The sequence below is a fragment of the Populus nigra genome, chromosome 11 (genome assembly GCF_951802175.1).
Source record: "Populus nigra chromosome 11, ddPopNigr1.1, whole genome shotgun sequence".
Lineage (NCBI taxonomy): Eukaryota > Viridiplantae > Streptophyta > Magnoliopsida > Malpighiales > Salicaceae > Populus > Populus nigra.
Genome location: NC_084862.1, coordinates 1,812,156 through 1,827,331, shown reverse-complemented (window position 1 = coordinate 1,827,331; position 15,176 = coordinate 1,812,156). Strand labels below are relative to the sequence as shown.

The window sequence follows — 15,176 nt, the reverse complement described above, 5'->3', positions numbered from 1 at the left end:
TGACCAAATCCTCGCCCCTAGCACCGTTGTGACCGATAGCTCCTCTCTTAACACCATAGTGATCTAACAACAATCACCATCTCTGACAGCCCTGTTAGTTTCTACTTCTTCCTCTCCAGCAACGTTAGCCTCTCCACCCCAGCCTCTTCAGTCGCCACACCCCCACATCAGACATCTAAGTAACGGCTGTCACACCACCTCCACGCTTGGTAACTTTCTTCTTTTCCTCGCCTTTACCCCCTCCCCCCACCTGCATTCCTTTTACATATAGGATATGAAATAATTCACGTCTTGCAACTACTAGTTTTTGCCAGCAAATCCAATAATAAGCTAGAGTCATTTCATCATAGCCTAAATGGCTGGACTAGGTCATGCCCAATATTAAAAAAAAAAGGATGTTGGGTCGACAGTGGGCCCAATCCAAATGAGTTAGATTGGACTTGTTCCAGCCTGGCCCAACATAAAAAAAAAGGTTGTTGGGTTGTCAGTCAACCCAACCCAGCCAGGTTGGACCTATTTCAGCCAAGCCTAGATGGCTAAGCTGAGTCTAACCCAAGTAAAAAAAGAAAAAGGAAAAAGTATGTTGAGCTGTTAGTCGGCCCAACCCAACCTAACCGAGTCCTGCCTAGATGGATGGGTCGAGTCCAACCAATTTAATAAATAATATAATATAATAATATTAAAATATTAAAAACATATTTAAAAAAAATTCAAAAGGGCATTTTAATAATATTTTCAGGTCCCTAGCATGTTTTCCAACTATTTTGCATAATATCAGGTTGTAAACTTATATTGTAAGATACAGATCCGGTATTAAAAATACTCAGTTTTCTCCGAAACTTTTTTAAAAAGAAATTCAAAAAAATTAAAAATAATTTCCTCTTTCCAAAAACACAAAATATGTTTTGTCTTTACATACGACCAAATCCTAAAAGTTTTTCACTTATATTTTCTAGATAAAGATAAAATCATTTTTAACATGTTTTTTTATATAAATAATATGAATATTGTAATTAGTTTATAATTATCCATTAGAATTTGATCAAAATATAAAAAATTTTATTTTAATTAGTTTGTCATTCGGATCATGCTAGCTAGGACTTAGCTATGCTGAAAACTTATGAGTGTTACATCAATTTTACAACATATAGTGTCACCAGTGCAGTTTTAGTGTTGTTTGTAATTGAAGTTTCTATGATAATAAATGGCATACAACCTGAACTTTGGAAATAGGATTGAAAGGAAAATCATGAAAGATGGAAAATCGGGGACTTGAGATAACCTAAAGGTTACTTAAATATTTCTCACACAAGGAGAAAAAGAATAATCTAGTAAAGAGTGCTCTAAAAATGACTTATAATTGTTTAAATAGGCACTAAATAAATCTAATTTGGAAAAGAAAAGAAACCCTAGAATAGTTACAAAATAATAAAAATTCAAAGACAACATTTTCTAATACTAATTTGAGGAACTTCCCGATTTTATTGGCTAAACATTTTGTTTAAATTTTAAATATGAGCATAGTTCAATTATGATTCAATCATGCTTATTTTTGTTAAAAAAAACTAATTGTATGACAAGTTCAAACCTTTTTTTAATCTAATCTATAAATATATATATTTGCTGGACATTATAGTTCAATTAACTTTACGCATGATATGATAAAAGTATTATTAAAAAAAGCAATATTAAAACACTCACTCCACCTTGGATGCTATGTGTTGCCCGTTCATCATCACAATTTCTATTTAAAAAGAAACTTATGGTGTAAAAGAATAAAGTACTGTAAAAAATGAATTGCATACAAAAGGACCAACACAGAGGAGATGCTTTCATGAGAAAAAAGAGAGAAGCGAAGAAACCTGATTAGCTTAAGAGTTTTTCTTTGCATACATGTGATGCACGCGAAAATCATCAGGACAATAATAATATTGAAAATTCAATGAATAAAAATGATAGTAGATATAAGCTCTAAATTCATAATTTATTCTTTTAAAAAATAAAGCTAAAAAAGTCTTTAAACCTTATTATTTTTACTAAGAAACAACTAAAAATCTAAAAACATAAAGGAAATTAATAGAATCCAAATCAAAACAATAAATTTAAAAAACTAGAAAAAATAATAAAAATTAAAAAACACAACAACTTTTAGATAGATTTAATTTTGGAAGATCCAACATTGCAATAAACGATGAAGTAACTCTCCTAGAGAGAAACTATATATAGAATTATCTGGAAAAAAAATTAAAACTCAATTTAATGATGAGATCTTTTGACATGAGTTGATTTTTTTTTGGTTTAAACTTATCCTATTAGTTTATAAAAATATATATATGCCAAGCCTTTCAAATAATTTCTCTATGATATATTTCCATCTAGTTACTACAAATCTCCATCCAAAAGCTCACAACTTCAGAATCTGCAATTGCTTAGGCAGTATCAACAATTCTCTTAATTTCGTCTAATCATTGGAAGGGTAAGCACTCTTGGTATCATTGCTGGCGAATCAAAATGGACCTTTCTTCACTTTTTCGTACTATCTTCTGCATGCAGAAGGTGATATTCTCTGTATATCGCACATTAATTTATATAATTTCTTGCATGCAAAATTTAAGTCCTTTTGCTAATCAAAGACTGTAAAAGAATCCACAAAGTTGGATAATTAATGCCGTCTCATCTCATTGATTTTAGGCCTTCTTTTTCTACTTTCAAAAGATCACTCTCCTTGTTAAATGTTAATTATTTTATTACAGGGATGGTGTTGTACGATGATCCTGTTAAAGCCTTGCTTCTTCTTCTTTTTTAAGATTATCGGTTTGACGCCTAAAGTGATGGCTTTAATTAGTTTAATTAAGGCCAGCGTGTATCTTGTTTGAGCCCGATTGCAAACACTGTGCTTGGATTCTAAGTAAGAGCACCATTGCTCTTTTTGAGTTCTGGAAATTTCCCTCCATTTTTCTATTCTCTTGTATGCTAATAACAGCTCCTTTAGCCATGGTGAAGTTTGTCCTGGCATTTTCTATCAGCTGGTTCCTCTCGAGTTGAGACAAGGTATTGATGCAGGTGAATCAGAGTGAACCTCACTTCACTTCGGATTCTATTCATCTATAGCCTACGGGTCTCCTTCTATAAGTAGATGACCAGCTTGGTGGCAACAACAAAGCTAATTCAAGAAATAAACTGTCATCGTTGCACTAAATACCTTCTAGAAGCCTCTCATTTCCACTATTGCAACAATAGAGCTACATCCAAGAACCATTTCATAATCAGTGTTATGGAATTATCGATAAACATATGCGGACAAGCCTCGAATCAGAGAGATGAGAACTTCCGAAAGTGGAAGTCAGAGAGTTTCCCATCACAAATACCACGTGATGATGACCCAAAGAAGTTGATGGATAAGGAGTTATACAAGTACGCAGCAGAAGACAAATTTGATGAATTATTTGGTGAACGGCGGCGTGTTTCATCAGCGGAACTATCATCCATCATTTACACACAAGTTAGCCCCTCTGGAAATTCATTGCTTCATGTTTCAGCAAGACATGGAAGTAAAGATGTGACAGAGCTCCTTCTTCAGCACTTTCCGCTTCTAATGACAAGGAAAAACTTCCACAAAGATACTGCACTTCATTTAGCAGCCGGAGCTGGACAGCTGAGAACTATTACAGTTCTTATCAACAAGGCAAAAGGCCATGGAGAAGCCAGCGACTTTTCTAGTTTTTTGGAGATGAAGAATGATAGAGGAAACACTGCTTTACATGATGCAGTCATTAATGGTCACCACGAAGTTGCCCGTTTTCTGGTTTCGGAAAGCTCGAAGCTTTTATATACTGAAAACAATGAACGTAAGTCTCCCTTGTATCTTGCAGTCGAGAATAGCATTGACAAGAGGTGTGATGAGAAGATGCTCACTATTCTTATGGATGCTATACCAGATGATGTTGATTTACTTGACAAGCTAGAAGGAAAGTCTCCTGTGCACGCCGCTGTCCAAGGAGGAAAGAGAAGTAAAATGATTCCCCCCCCCCCCCTCCCCCCCCGTTTCTCCATCATATATTTTCCGTTGTAACATGCCAGTGTTTCTTTCATTATTTGATCGATTATTCATTTGTTTTAAATTAATTTCAGCAATATTGGAACAAATAGCGAAAGAAAAGCCAGACCTTTTGCGCTGGAAAGATGAGAAGGGGGGCAATCCACTTCACTGTGCAGCATCCATGGGTTATGTTCGGGAAACTCAATTCCTGTTCGAAAAATTTCGTGATGGTGCAATCCAGCAAAACAATGAAGGCAACATGCCTATCCATGTTGCATGCAAAAAAGGCTATGTTGACGTAGTTGATGCATACATTTCCAATTGGACTGATGCAACAGAATTTCTCAACAGCAAAAGGCAGAACATTCTACATGTCGCCGCAGAGAGTGGAAGGCATCGAGTGGTGAAGTATATCCTACGAAATCAGAATCTGGAACCACTTATAAATGAGCAGGATCTAGATGGAAATACACCTTTGCATTTAGCATCAAAGAATGGCCGATCCATTGCAACATTTACTCTTGTGCGAAACCCTATTGTTAAGAAACGCAGAGGCATAGCCAATGGCGAAAACTTGACACCATATGATGTTGCAGAGAAGCAATCTAAAATAGTGGGAGCAGAATACTCAGGTGAACCAATTCCGAACGGGAAGGTATGTTAAGTAATAATTGCAAAACTAAACTACTTTGGCTTAGATGAAAAAGCAGCGACTATTCGAATGCTATACTCATCAAATCAGTAGGCTTTTAGCTTAACAGTACTTCTTCAAAATAAAATTTCAAAGTTTCTTTTTCTTTTTTCGTTTCCCTTAAATCATATACATAAACATCTTAATTTCTCCAAATATTCTTGGTGGGTTTTTTTGCTGTAGGACGACCAAGTTGATCATAAGAGTGAAAACAATGGAGAGAAGCCACTAACAAAGGACAAATCAGATCATGGAGTGGTATGTGCCTTTTTCTTTCATTCGATCTTTTATGACATAACTAGTTCCATATTCTATTTTTCAGGTTCTTTTTCCTAAAATCATGCCTATAAAACATCTTTTGGTTTTTCAATGTAGGGAAACCAAGTTGATCAAGATGACAAAAGTGGAGGGAAGGGAAAACTAGATTATTATGGAGTTGTATGTCTTCTCCTTCTCCTTCTGCTTCTGCTTCTTCTTCTTCTTCTTGTTCTTCATCAATATCATCATCCTTTTTTCATTTTCTTTTTATCAGAAAACTAGTAGCATATTTGATTTTAAAGATTCCACTATATATGAAACAAATGAGCTTAGGTATGACATTTGAGATAAATTACCGAAGGTACATATGATAATTTAATATTTCGAATTTCAACTAACGTGGACACTTCTTAGCTAACTAAAAAGGAAAATTCTGAATACATATATTCTTTGTCAAGTAATTTATATATAGTTGGCTCATCTCTTTTGTCTGTTGTTGTCCAGATGATGACATTCTCGATCTTACATTTCTTTGCTAGCCCTAAGAAATCCAAAATAGAATATTTCCGTATTAAGAGCAGGCCTCTACCAAAAGAGGAAATCAAGGGCAGGATTGATTCTCTTCTTGTTGTAGCCGTGCTTATCGCTGGTGTAACATTTTCTGGTGTACTCCAACTTCCTCGAAGTGCAGACCTGCCTGGAAGTGGACCTTCTAACATCACCACCACCACCACCAATAGTACCCAAAACCAGGGCATATCAGCACAAAATGAAGGCATTCTAAGGAATGTTTATATTTATTTTGACATGGTAGCCTTGAATGCCGCGGTCATGGCATCGATAATCCTTTGTTGGGCTCAACTATATGATGTCAAAGTAGCAGCACATGCAGTTTGGTTGGCATCAATATTAACAGGTGGTGCTATCTACTTGATGTGTTTGGCATTCGTCTTTGCCGTTGCTATTGATGTAGGCAACAGTTTTGCCTTCTTCGTTGTCACCCTTGTCGTCGGAGGAGCGCTTTTTCTTGTCCAAACCGTGCTTTCTGCTCCATTGATTATTCCGCCGAATGCCAACCAAATCATTGAAAGAATTGCTTCACCATACCTCTATTTCGTGTTCTTCATCTGTTATTGTGCTTTTGAGTGGCTGCTTTTTAAATTTAGCAATCGCAGTAAGAACAAAGAGGAGCTACAACAAACAAAGTCTTGTTGATATGATGCTCTTCGGATCAATGGATTTTGTGTTTAATCATCGTAATAATTTCATTTTGTTGATTGTAACAATTATTAAATAATTTTATATTTGTAATAATTTGAGTGTATTAAATTCTATGGAAATGTACGGCTCTTGGTGAGCTTTTTCTTTGATGAATAAAATAAAAGAAATGTTTTCTCCTAATATAAGTATTTTTTTTAATCCAAATTATTGTGATACTATGTTAGCATTCCATGCAAAATTTAACAGACAATTACTGTCCATGAGATGCACTTCCTAGATTTTAAGTTTAAAAAACAAAAAAAAATGTTTTCTTTGTAATAAAAGATAAAAACTAAACAATAAACAAATACTTCATAAACAAGGAAGGGTCGGAAACTTCCACCATTGCTGAATAAATTTTTAGCCTACACCTAGATATTCAATTTGCTAAGTTCTAATTGGTTGGGCTTGCAGAGATTGATGGTTTTGAGCATTCAAGTGTAAATCTAACACTAATAAGTAAGAATACATCTAGATTTAAAAGAAGGTCTAATCGCATCATACTAAATTAGCACATTAAACCTGAGATAAAAGGAGATTCGATCATCGGATTAAACTCAAATTTTTCCAAGTGATTCCATAAGTAATTTTCCAATAAGAAGCCACTTTGTCGTTTATCAAAATGTTGGATCTCCTAGAATTAGATCTAGAAGTTGTTGTTTGGTCCAATTTTGTTATTTTTCTAGGATTTTTTGGATTTATTATTTTTATTTTGAATTATATTTTAATTTCCTTAATGTTTTTAGAATTTAGGTTGTTTCCTAATAGAGGTAGATTTTCTTGGCTTATTTAAAGGTCTTATAAACCCCTTGAAGAGGTAGTCACCATATACTTAAATTTCAAATAATAAAATTGTGAATTTGGGGTGATTTTTGCTCATTAAAATTCTTTTGTTTTATGTGTTATTAATATCCTATTAGCTTTATCTTATGCTAGTTGGTATCAGAGCTCAACAATCCTAAGTTTTATAGTGCTTGTTGTATGTTTCAATTTCATGGATAATTATTAGTTTGCTATGTGCTGCCAACAACCATGGTAGAAAGAGGTTTCAGAGCAGGGCATGGCCAAGAGTATGAGGAGGCTTCTATTCAGAAGAGAAATGTCCAGGAGCTTTTTATGAAGGACATGTAAAGACAAATCATAAGATTTGACTCATAGGTTATAAGAGAATGAGCAATAAGAATAGATATAAGAAAGTGACTATGGGCCTTTGGCTAGTATTAAAAACCAAAGGCATGATCAGATGAGACAACCTCGTGAAATGAAAGAGGTCAAATATAAGGGGGATTTCAAGTTTTCGTATCAAAATCCCTAAGTTTTCTGGAACTTTACATGCAGAGGAGTTCGTAGACTGGTTAAATGAAGTTAAGAGAGTTTTTTAGTGTAAAAAGGTTTTAGAGTAAACACAAATTAAGTTAATCACAATCAAACTAAAAGGTTTGATATCTGCCTAGTGAGAACAGGTGAAAAAGATGTGAAAAAAACAAGAAAAGTCAAAAATCAATGATTGAGACAAGATGAAGAAAAAGATGAAGGAGCATTTTCTCTTTTTAGATATTTCTAAACATTCTACTAGAGGTTTTACATGCTTAACCAAGGAGGTAAGTCTATCATTGATTGTATTGATGATTTCTACTAGTTAGTAGCTTTAAATGATTTGGCAAAAACTAAAGAACAATTAGTGTTAAGGTGTCTGAGTGGTCTACGACAGTCTATATAGGATGTATTATGTATCTAGTCTCTATGGATAGTTTTTGAGGTCTATTAGAGGGTCTTAATAATAGAGAAGCAATACACTGTTATGGGCTTATGACTGTTAGGAAAAATTTCTGAGTAGGAATTTGCTAATAAATGAGCCTCTAAATGTGAGTGATCATAAGTATGATAATGACTTGGGTAATAAATGTGAGATTTTACATAGAGATTGTGATATAACCCTTGTTATTAGAAAGAGTTTTTTAACGCTCAATGATGATTTAGAAAAGAATTGGTGGTGTCATAGTATCTTTCATTCTATAAGCATTGTTAAAGAAAAGGTTTGCGGCTTAATTATAGACAATATTAGTTGCAAGAATATACTGTTTGCATAGGCAATGAAAAAACTTAAAATGATAACTGAAAATCATTTTAAGCTGTATAAAACTGGAATGGCTAAATAAAGACTTTGAGGTAATTATTGACAAACACTGCCTTGTTTTATTTTTCATTAGACAAAAATATTTTGATAGTACTTAGTGTGATGTTGTGTCTATGGATATGTGACATTTTCTATTAGGAAGGCTAAGGTAGTTTGATAGGAGTATGATGTGTTATAATCCAAATTTTAACCCCCTACTCTTGTATATATTTTGAAAAATTAGAAAAAAATCCAAAAATATATCTTTTTAGTAATTTTAGTTAAATTTAATCATTTCATTATTTTCTTCATTTTTATTTAATTTTTTATTTTTAAAAAAATCTTGAAAATCATAAATATATAAAACAAATTAAAAATACAAAAATAAAAAATATATCTAGGTTTGAAATTGAATCGATAATAGGCAAAAATAAGGTTCAATAATTTTGGACTATACTTAAGATTTGAATTGAAGAGGAAATTGAAGGAAATAATTTATTTGATTTAATTTGGCTAAAGTTAAAAGAAATTTAAAATTTAAGAATGATTTAGAAATAAATAATCAAATTAGAAATCATTGAAAGACTTAATTAAAGAAGAAAATCAGAATTGGGAGTTAGGTTAATAAAAAATGCATAATTTTGGAATTAAGAATGAATTTGCAACATGTTGTTAAATCTGAGATTTAATTGTTTCAATTAGAGATGTAATTTAAAAAAAAATAAGGGATTTTGAAAAACTAATGACTAAATTAAAACTGGAAAGATTAATTAATTCAATTTACAATTTAAATTGAAAGACATTTGAAAATTAAATATCTTAATTGAATGGAATTAAAAAAAAAATATGAAAGCCAAGGACTGTAATGAGAAGGGATAAATATTTCGAGGACCAATTAAATCTATTTACATAACTTCATTTCAGTCCTATTTGTTTTAATCAAGTCAATTCAGTCCAATTTATTCCGATTGGGTCCCCTTAAATTAAACTGACTTAATTCAATTCAGTCCAATTGTTTTTAATTGATTAATTTAGGCCAATTAAACCCCAAAATCCAACAATTAATTTTAGATTCTTTATTGGAATTCCAAGCAATTAAACCAGAGATTGCAATCTCCCAAACCAAATTCTTCAGCAATTAAATTGAGGATTCCAGCAATTAAAATCCCATAATCCTAGCTCGTCGAACCCAAATACCTGCCCATATCCAAATCTTCAATCCCTTGGATTAAGTCCTGAAATCATTCTCACCAATCCAACATTTTCTCTCCATAAAGGAACAAATACACAGCTACACGGACTAAAAGGGGGGCTCTCGGATTCAAACCAAAGAACCCAGAAAATCAAACCCATCCTCCTCACCACCAGTCCCCCACGGCAGGGCTCATGATCATCATAGCCTCCACTGTCTCTCCATTGCCAAACCAACACCACTCACCATAACCTCCCTCTCCGCCGCCAAAACATCCAACCCATCCTCTGATTCCAGAGAACTAAACCAATTTCCACAACAAAAACCGTTGTCCATTCATCAACTCCAATACTGGAAGACCCAACACCCGCAGCCTATCCTTCTTCCACAGAGCACTGGAACCAACACAAACTCTCCATCACTATCACCTCCACCAACGGCCCCTGCCTTCTTCCTCACAACCTCCATCTTTGAACCAGCCAACAACCACCTGATCCTCCACATAACCTCTCGCCCATTCACCCGAAACAACCCCCACGACCAACACACAACAACCAAGAAAACCAGTAGCCATGGCCAAAACCATAATCAACCTTAGACTCTCCAATAAAAACCTTCACTGACTTCCCTCTCGATAAAAACCCAATAGATTAAAGCTAAGAGCCATAAGCCCATTCTTTCACCCTCCGTTAACCAAAAGAAGAGGCATCCATCCAAATCAACTGTTTCTCCTCCACTGTAACCATTGAACCACGACCTATCTTCACCATCACAGACCAAACTCGTCTCTGCCCAAAAACCACTAGTCTCAAACCCCATACAAAATCCTAGCCACCAAAACATTGCTTAAATAAGCCACCATTCACCTCTCCCTCGCCACACCTTCTCCAGTAGCGCCATGAGAAGCTGAAAATCTCTTTCACTTCCTAGACAAACCACCCACACCACCAAGGCCAAAACGCAGTACCTCCATCTTGAACTACACTAACACTTTAACCCTCAACCACCAAGACTTCCACATCTACCACCCCTTTCAGCTGATGAAAAACAACCCAATTTCCCTTCCGTTCTTCCACCCGAACCAACCCAGCAGCTACACAACATAGCTGAACCAGCCATCACGTGAAACCACCATCTCCTTACACCCAAGTCAGACCCATATCCCTTCTCCTCTTTGCAAGCCACCAACAGATCCTTAATCTTTCTCCCATTACCCACTGAAAACCCCAGAAAAATCAATGTAATTTTTTTCTTTTGTTTTACAGGAGGAGGAAAAACCAAGAACAGAGGGAGAGAAGAAATAAATGGCCATTGGCGTTAAGAAATGAGGTTTGGGCTTTATATACAGCGCGTGAACAACACACTTCTTCAAGCTAATTTGTACAGATAAGTCACGCGTGTATCACACTCGCTCCACGGGTCCCAGACTGATTTTCCTGCAATTCTTGGTGTTTTTCCATCCCAAAAAAGTCAATTTCAAATCTCCAATAAATATTTTTGTTATTTGTGTATTTAAATCTCATGTATATTGATTCTTTTAGTTTTTTAAATTGTAAAAATCTGAATATTTTTTGTAGTTATATTCTCATATAATGAATAAATAAATAAAACACATAAAAATAATCATTGTAATAATAATAATAATAATAATAATAATAATAATAATAATAATAATAATAATATAAAACTAACAAAAATAATTGGGCCAAAGTCCAATTCTATTAAAGCCCATTGAGGTAATAGTTAGATCAAAAACTCAACTCGCATCATCTATATGAGTTCAACGCTCATTTATAACAACTTCAACAAAAACTCTTTTTTTTAGGAATAAGTGTCATTTTTGACATGTCTCGTTTAAAGGGATCGATGTTTAGATTTTAAAATTAAATATAGCTTATACCAACTTTTAGTAATTTTGATGACAATTGCTTTTTAAAACTTAACATCAACATCTTTGACGGGTCTTTTATTTTTAGAAACTGATATCATTTTCTGACATGTCTGAAAATCAATGTTATATTTTTCACAAAAATAATCATAAAATAAAAAAATTTAAAACACATAGTAATGATAATCTTTCACAAGAAAAAGTGTTGTAAGATGACATCACCTTCCCTTAAGCATAACTAACTCCTTATATGAATCTTTAGAACTAATACATATCTTTAGGATCTCTAGTTTTTTCTAATTACTAGGTGACAACTTCTAATTTTTCACGATATACATTTTAGCCCCCCCGCCTGCAATGTCTACCAAGGTGCAACATGATGCATGATAGTAGAAAAAATATGTACACCTTAAACATTAAGGGGAAACGTATAATGTTGGCACCTATGGAGGAGAAGGTGGGGACGAGAACTAAAAACATGAAAAATATGTTGTCTTTAACACAGATTTGACGCCAAATAAGTTACCACATGCATTGCCTTAGATATCCGACACTAGATTGACTTGATTCTAGGTTCTAGTCTTTCAACATATTAGCTTATAGACTTAGTCTCAAGAAAGTCAAAAAGCTTTAGAGGCAGGATGTGGAGTTGTTAAATAAGGGTTACATTCAGAAAAGTATGAGTCTATGTACAATCTCAGCTCTCCTAGCCTTAAAAAACTATGATTTATAACGTTTGTGTATGGATAATTGAGCTACTAACCAGATCATAGTAAAATAAAGATTTTCAATACCATAACTAGATAACATGTTAGATAAGTTGTCAAGTCCTAAGTTATTTTTGAAAATTGGTTTCAAAAGTGGTTACCTATAAGAATCAAACTTGGAGATGAGTGGAAGAAAAAATTTAAAACACAACAAAGGTTATACAAATGGATGGCTATGCCATTTATTCTATCCAATACCTTCATTTCATGATATTCATGTATCAGGTATTGAGGTCATTCATAGGCAGATTCATTGTGGTTTATAGCCCTAATCTGGAGTCTTATTTAGAGCATCTACATGTTGTTTTGACACTTTAAAGAATAAACAACTATATGTGAATAAAAAAAATATATGTTCTTCATTAGTACTGCTACTTTTTTAGGCTTTATTATGTTTGTTAAAAGGATTTAGGATTATCCATCTAAGATTTCTACAATTATGGAGTGGCCGACTCCAATGAATATTCATGATGTTTAGAGCTTTTATAGATATATATCTTTTTATGGGAGGTTCATCTGAAACTTCAATTCTATTATTGTACATATTATGGAGTGTCTAAAAGGGTACCTTTAAGTGGATAAATGAAGCCAAATCCAGCTTTCAGTTAATGAAGTAGAGAATGACTGAAGCTTCTATTTTGGCACTTTTAGATTTTAAGATAAACTTAATGCATCTGGGTTGGGCATTGAGGGAGTTCTTAGCCAAGATAAGCAACCAATTCAATAAGAAGTTATATAGCTCAGAGAAACTACTCAATGTATGATCTAGAGTTTTATACTATTATTTAAAGTCTTAAGTATTGGCAGCATTACCTAGTGAAAAAGGAGTTTATCCTAATTACATATCATGGAGCTCTTAAAACATATAAGAGTTCACCTTGCAAAATGGGTGTCATTTTTATAAGAGTTCACCTTTTGCTAAGGTACCACTCGAGCAACTTAAACAAAGTGGTTAATGTCCTCAGTATGTGTACCTAAGTGACAAGGTTTGATGCTTTCAAGGAGTTGTATTCATGTAATTCATCATTTAGACATATTTATGTTGAGTTGACGGATGAAGGTAAGCGATATAACTGTATACTTATGAATGGTTATCTATTTCATGATTTGCAGCTTTGTATCCTAGATTGCTCCTTACAGGAACATATCATTTGTGAATTGCATTGAGGGACACTTTGAGCAGGATAAGACATTGATCCTGATGTTTGTAAATTATTATTGGCCTAGGTTGTTTGGCCATATATCTAATTTTATAACAAGATGTGTTGTTTCTCAAAGGTTTAAGAGAGCCTTAACAAATGTTGGACTCTCTACTTCATTACTTGGTTCTTGTTGCTCTATGGTTGGATGTCAGTATATATTTTATGTTAGGTTTACCTCGTACCTAATGAGCCATGGATTTTATTTTTATTGATGTGGATAAGTTCTTAAAAATGGTTATTTTGTAGCCTGTTGACAGACTATGAATACAACATGAAAAGCCTACCTTTACTTTAATGAGGTGATTCGTTTACATGACATTTCTAAGTTTATCACTTCATATAGAGATGTGAAGTTTATAAGTAACTTTGAAAAATTTTATGAAGTAAGATAGGAACTCAACTAAACTTTGATAAAGCATATTATCCCTAGGCATATAGGCAGACAAAGGTGTTTAACCAAAGCCTTGGTAACTTACTGCGAAGTTTAGATGGAGATAAGCCAAAATAGTGGGATTTGACTTTTTTGCAAATAGATTTTACGTATAATAGATCTTGAAATTGGACTTTCCAAGTGAGTCCATTTGAGATCATCTATAGACAAAACACTTCTAGAGTGTTGGAGTTAATACATGTCCCTCATGTTGAATAATTAAGTGTCCAAAGATAATGGTATGGCAGATTACTTACATAGTTTTCATGACCAAGTCAAAAAGACAATCACTAACAGAAATGTCTAGTATAAAACCCTGGTTGATACTCATTGTAAGAGACTGATGTTTGAGGTTAGTAATTTAGTATAGGTAATGCTTACTCATTGAGGTGTGAGGTGTTGTAGAAGATAAATGAAAATGCTTATAGACACCATCTTATTAGCCATCTAAATACTTTTGATGTCTTTAAAGTTCAACATTTATCCCCTATTAGGTTAATAATTCAGGTTGATCTTCAAGAGATGTCAGGATTTATGGGATTTTCCTCCTTTAAAAGTTGTTGGGATCACCATAAAAATTTTATGGGATTTTGCTAAAACTTCATTGTCAAGATTGATATACCTTTACAACTCAAAGATATTTATCAGTGTCTCTTCAATATCGAATATATTACCCTAACTCCATTAGATCCTATAAAATCACCATTTCCTAAATGGTACAATCCAAAAAAGTGTGAATATCATAATCGGATCCTCGGCCATTCAATAAAAAATTGCAAGAATTTCAAGTATTAAATCTAGAAGCTTGTGACCAATAAACAAGTTGAGTTTGTAAAAGATAATGGTACCTACTACATTGTTAATAGACCATCCTCAGCATATCAAGTGATTGAAAATGCTAGTGAGACACATATATTGCTAGAGAAGTTGATCTAAGAAGGGTGTTGCATTATCAATCATTTTTGTTATAGAACTTGGGTGTGCCACATGCGCACATCTTTTTTTTCTCTCTTAAATTTAGCTAAATACAAAAATGACCCTAAGATGACTTTTTAAATACAAAAAAAAAACCCATTATGAGAACCAAAAACACCATTTGACCTTAGGCTTATTTTTTTTGTATTTTAAGGGTATTTTTATTGTTTACTATACATTTTAATTGTTTATTATTGATTATATGCGGTCAAATATCAAATTGTCTGTCAGCTTAAATTGTAATAAAAAAAATTATTGTAAAAATACAAAACTATCTTTTGACACTGGGTTTAAATTTTTTGCTTGTAAGGATTTTATAATCGTATTACTATGCATTCAACATAAAAAAAAATATTTG

At 33.4% G+C, this 15,176-nt stretch overlaps 1 protein-coding gene across 2 annotated transcripts; it reads left to right on the top strand.

Moving 5' to 3' along the window:
• Positions 1-3,179: 3,179 nt before the first annotated feature.
• Positions 3,180-6,394, top strand: LOC133668055 (protein ACCELERATED CELL DEATH 6-like). 2 transcript variants are annotated; one of them, XM_062087798.1, is made up of 6 exons: positions 3,180-3,848; positions 3,939-4,010; positions 4,132-4,694; positions 4,914-4,988; positions 5,106-5,168; positions 5,493-6,394. In XM_062087798.1, the coding sequence occupies exons 1-6, from the start codon at positions 3,275-3,277 to the stop codon at positions 6,201-6,203; spliced, it is 2,058 nt and encodes a 685-aa protein (XP_061943782.1). In that variant the 5' UTR covers positions 3,180-3,274; the 3' UTR covers positions 6,204-6,394. The 2 variants fall into 2 exon arrangements, with proteins under 2 accessions (XP_061943782.1, XP_061943781.1); XM_062087797.1 differs by having other exon boundaries at positions 3,180-4,010.
• Positions 6,395-15,176: the final 8,782 nt, after the last annotated feature.

What these genes read in the sequence shown, in the direction of transcription:
- LOC133668055 (XM_062087797.1), top strand. Translation starts at nt 3,275, where the DNA reads ATGGAATTATCGATAAACATATGCGGACAAGCCTCGAATCAGAGAGAT. An exon ending in TGTCCAAGGAGGAAAGAGAA is followed by an intron (nt 4,011 to 4,131) that starts GTAAAATGATTC and finishes AATTAATTTCAG; the next exon opens with CAATATTGGAACAAATAGCG. An exon ending in AACCAATTCCGAACGGGAAG is followed by an intron (nt 4,695 to 4,913) that starts GTATGTTAAGTA and finishes TTTTTGCTGTAG; the next exon opens with GACGACCAAGTTGATCATAA.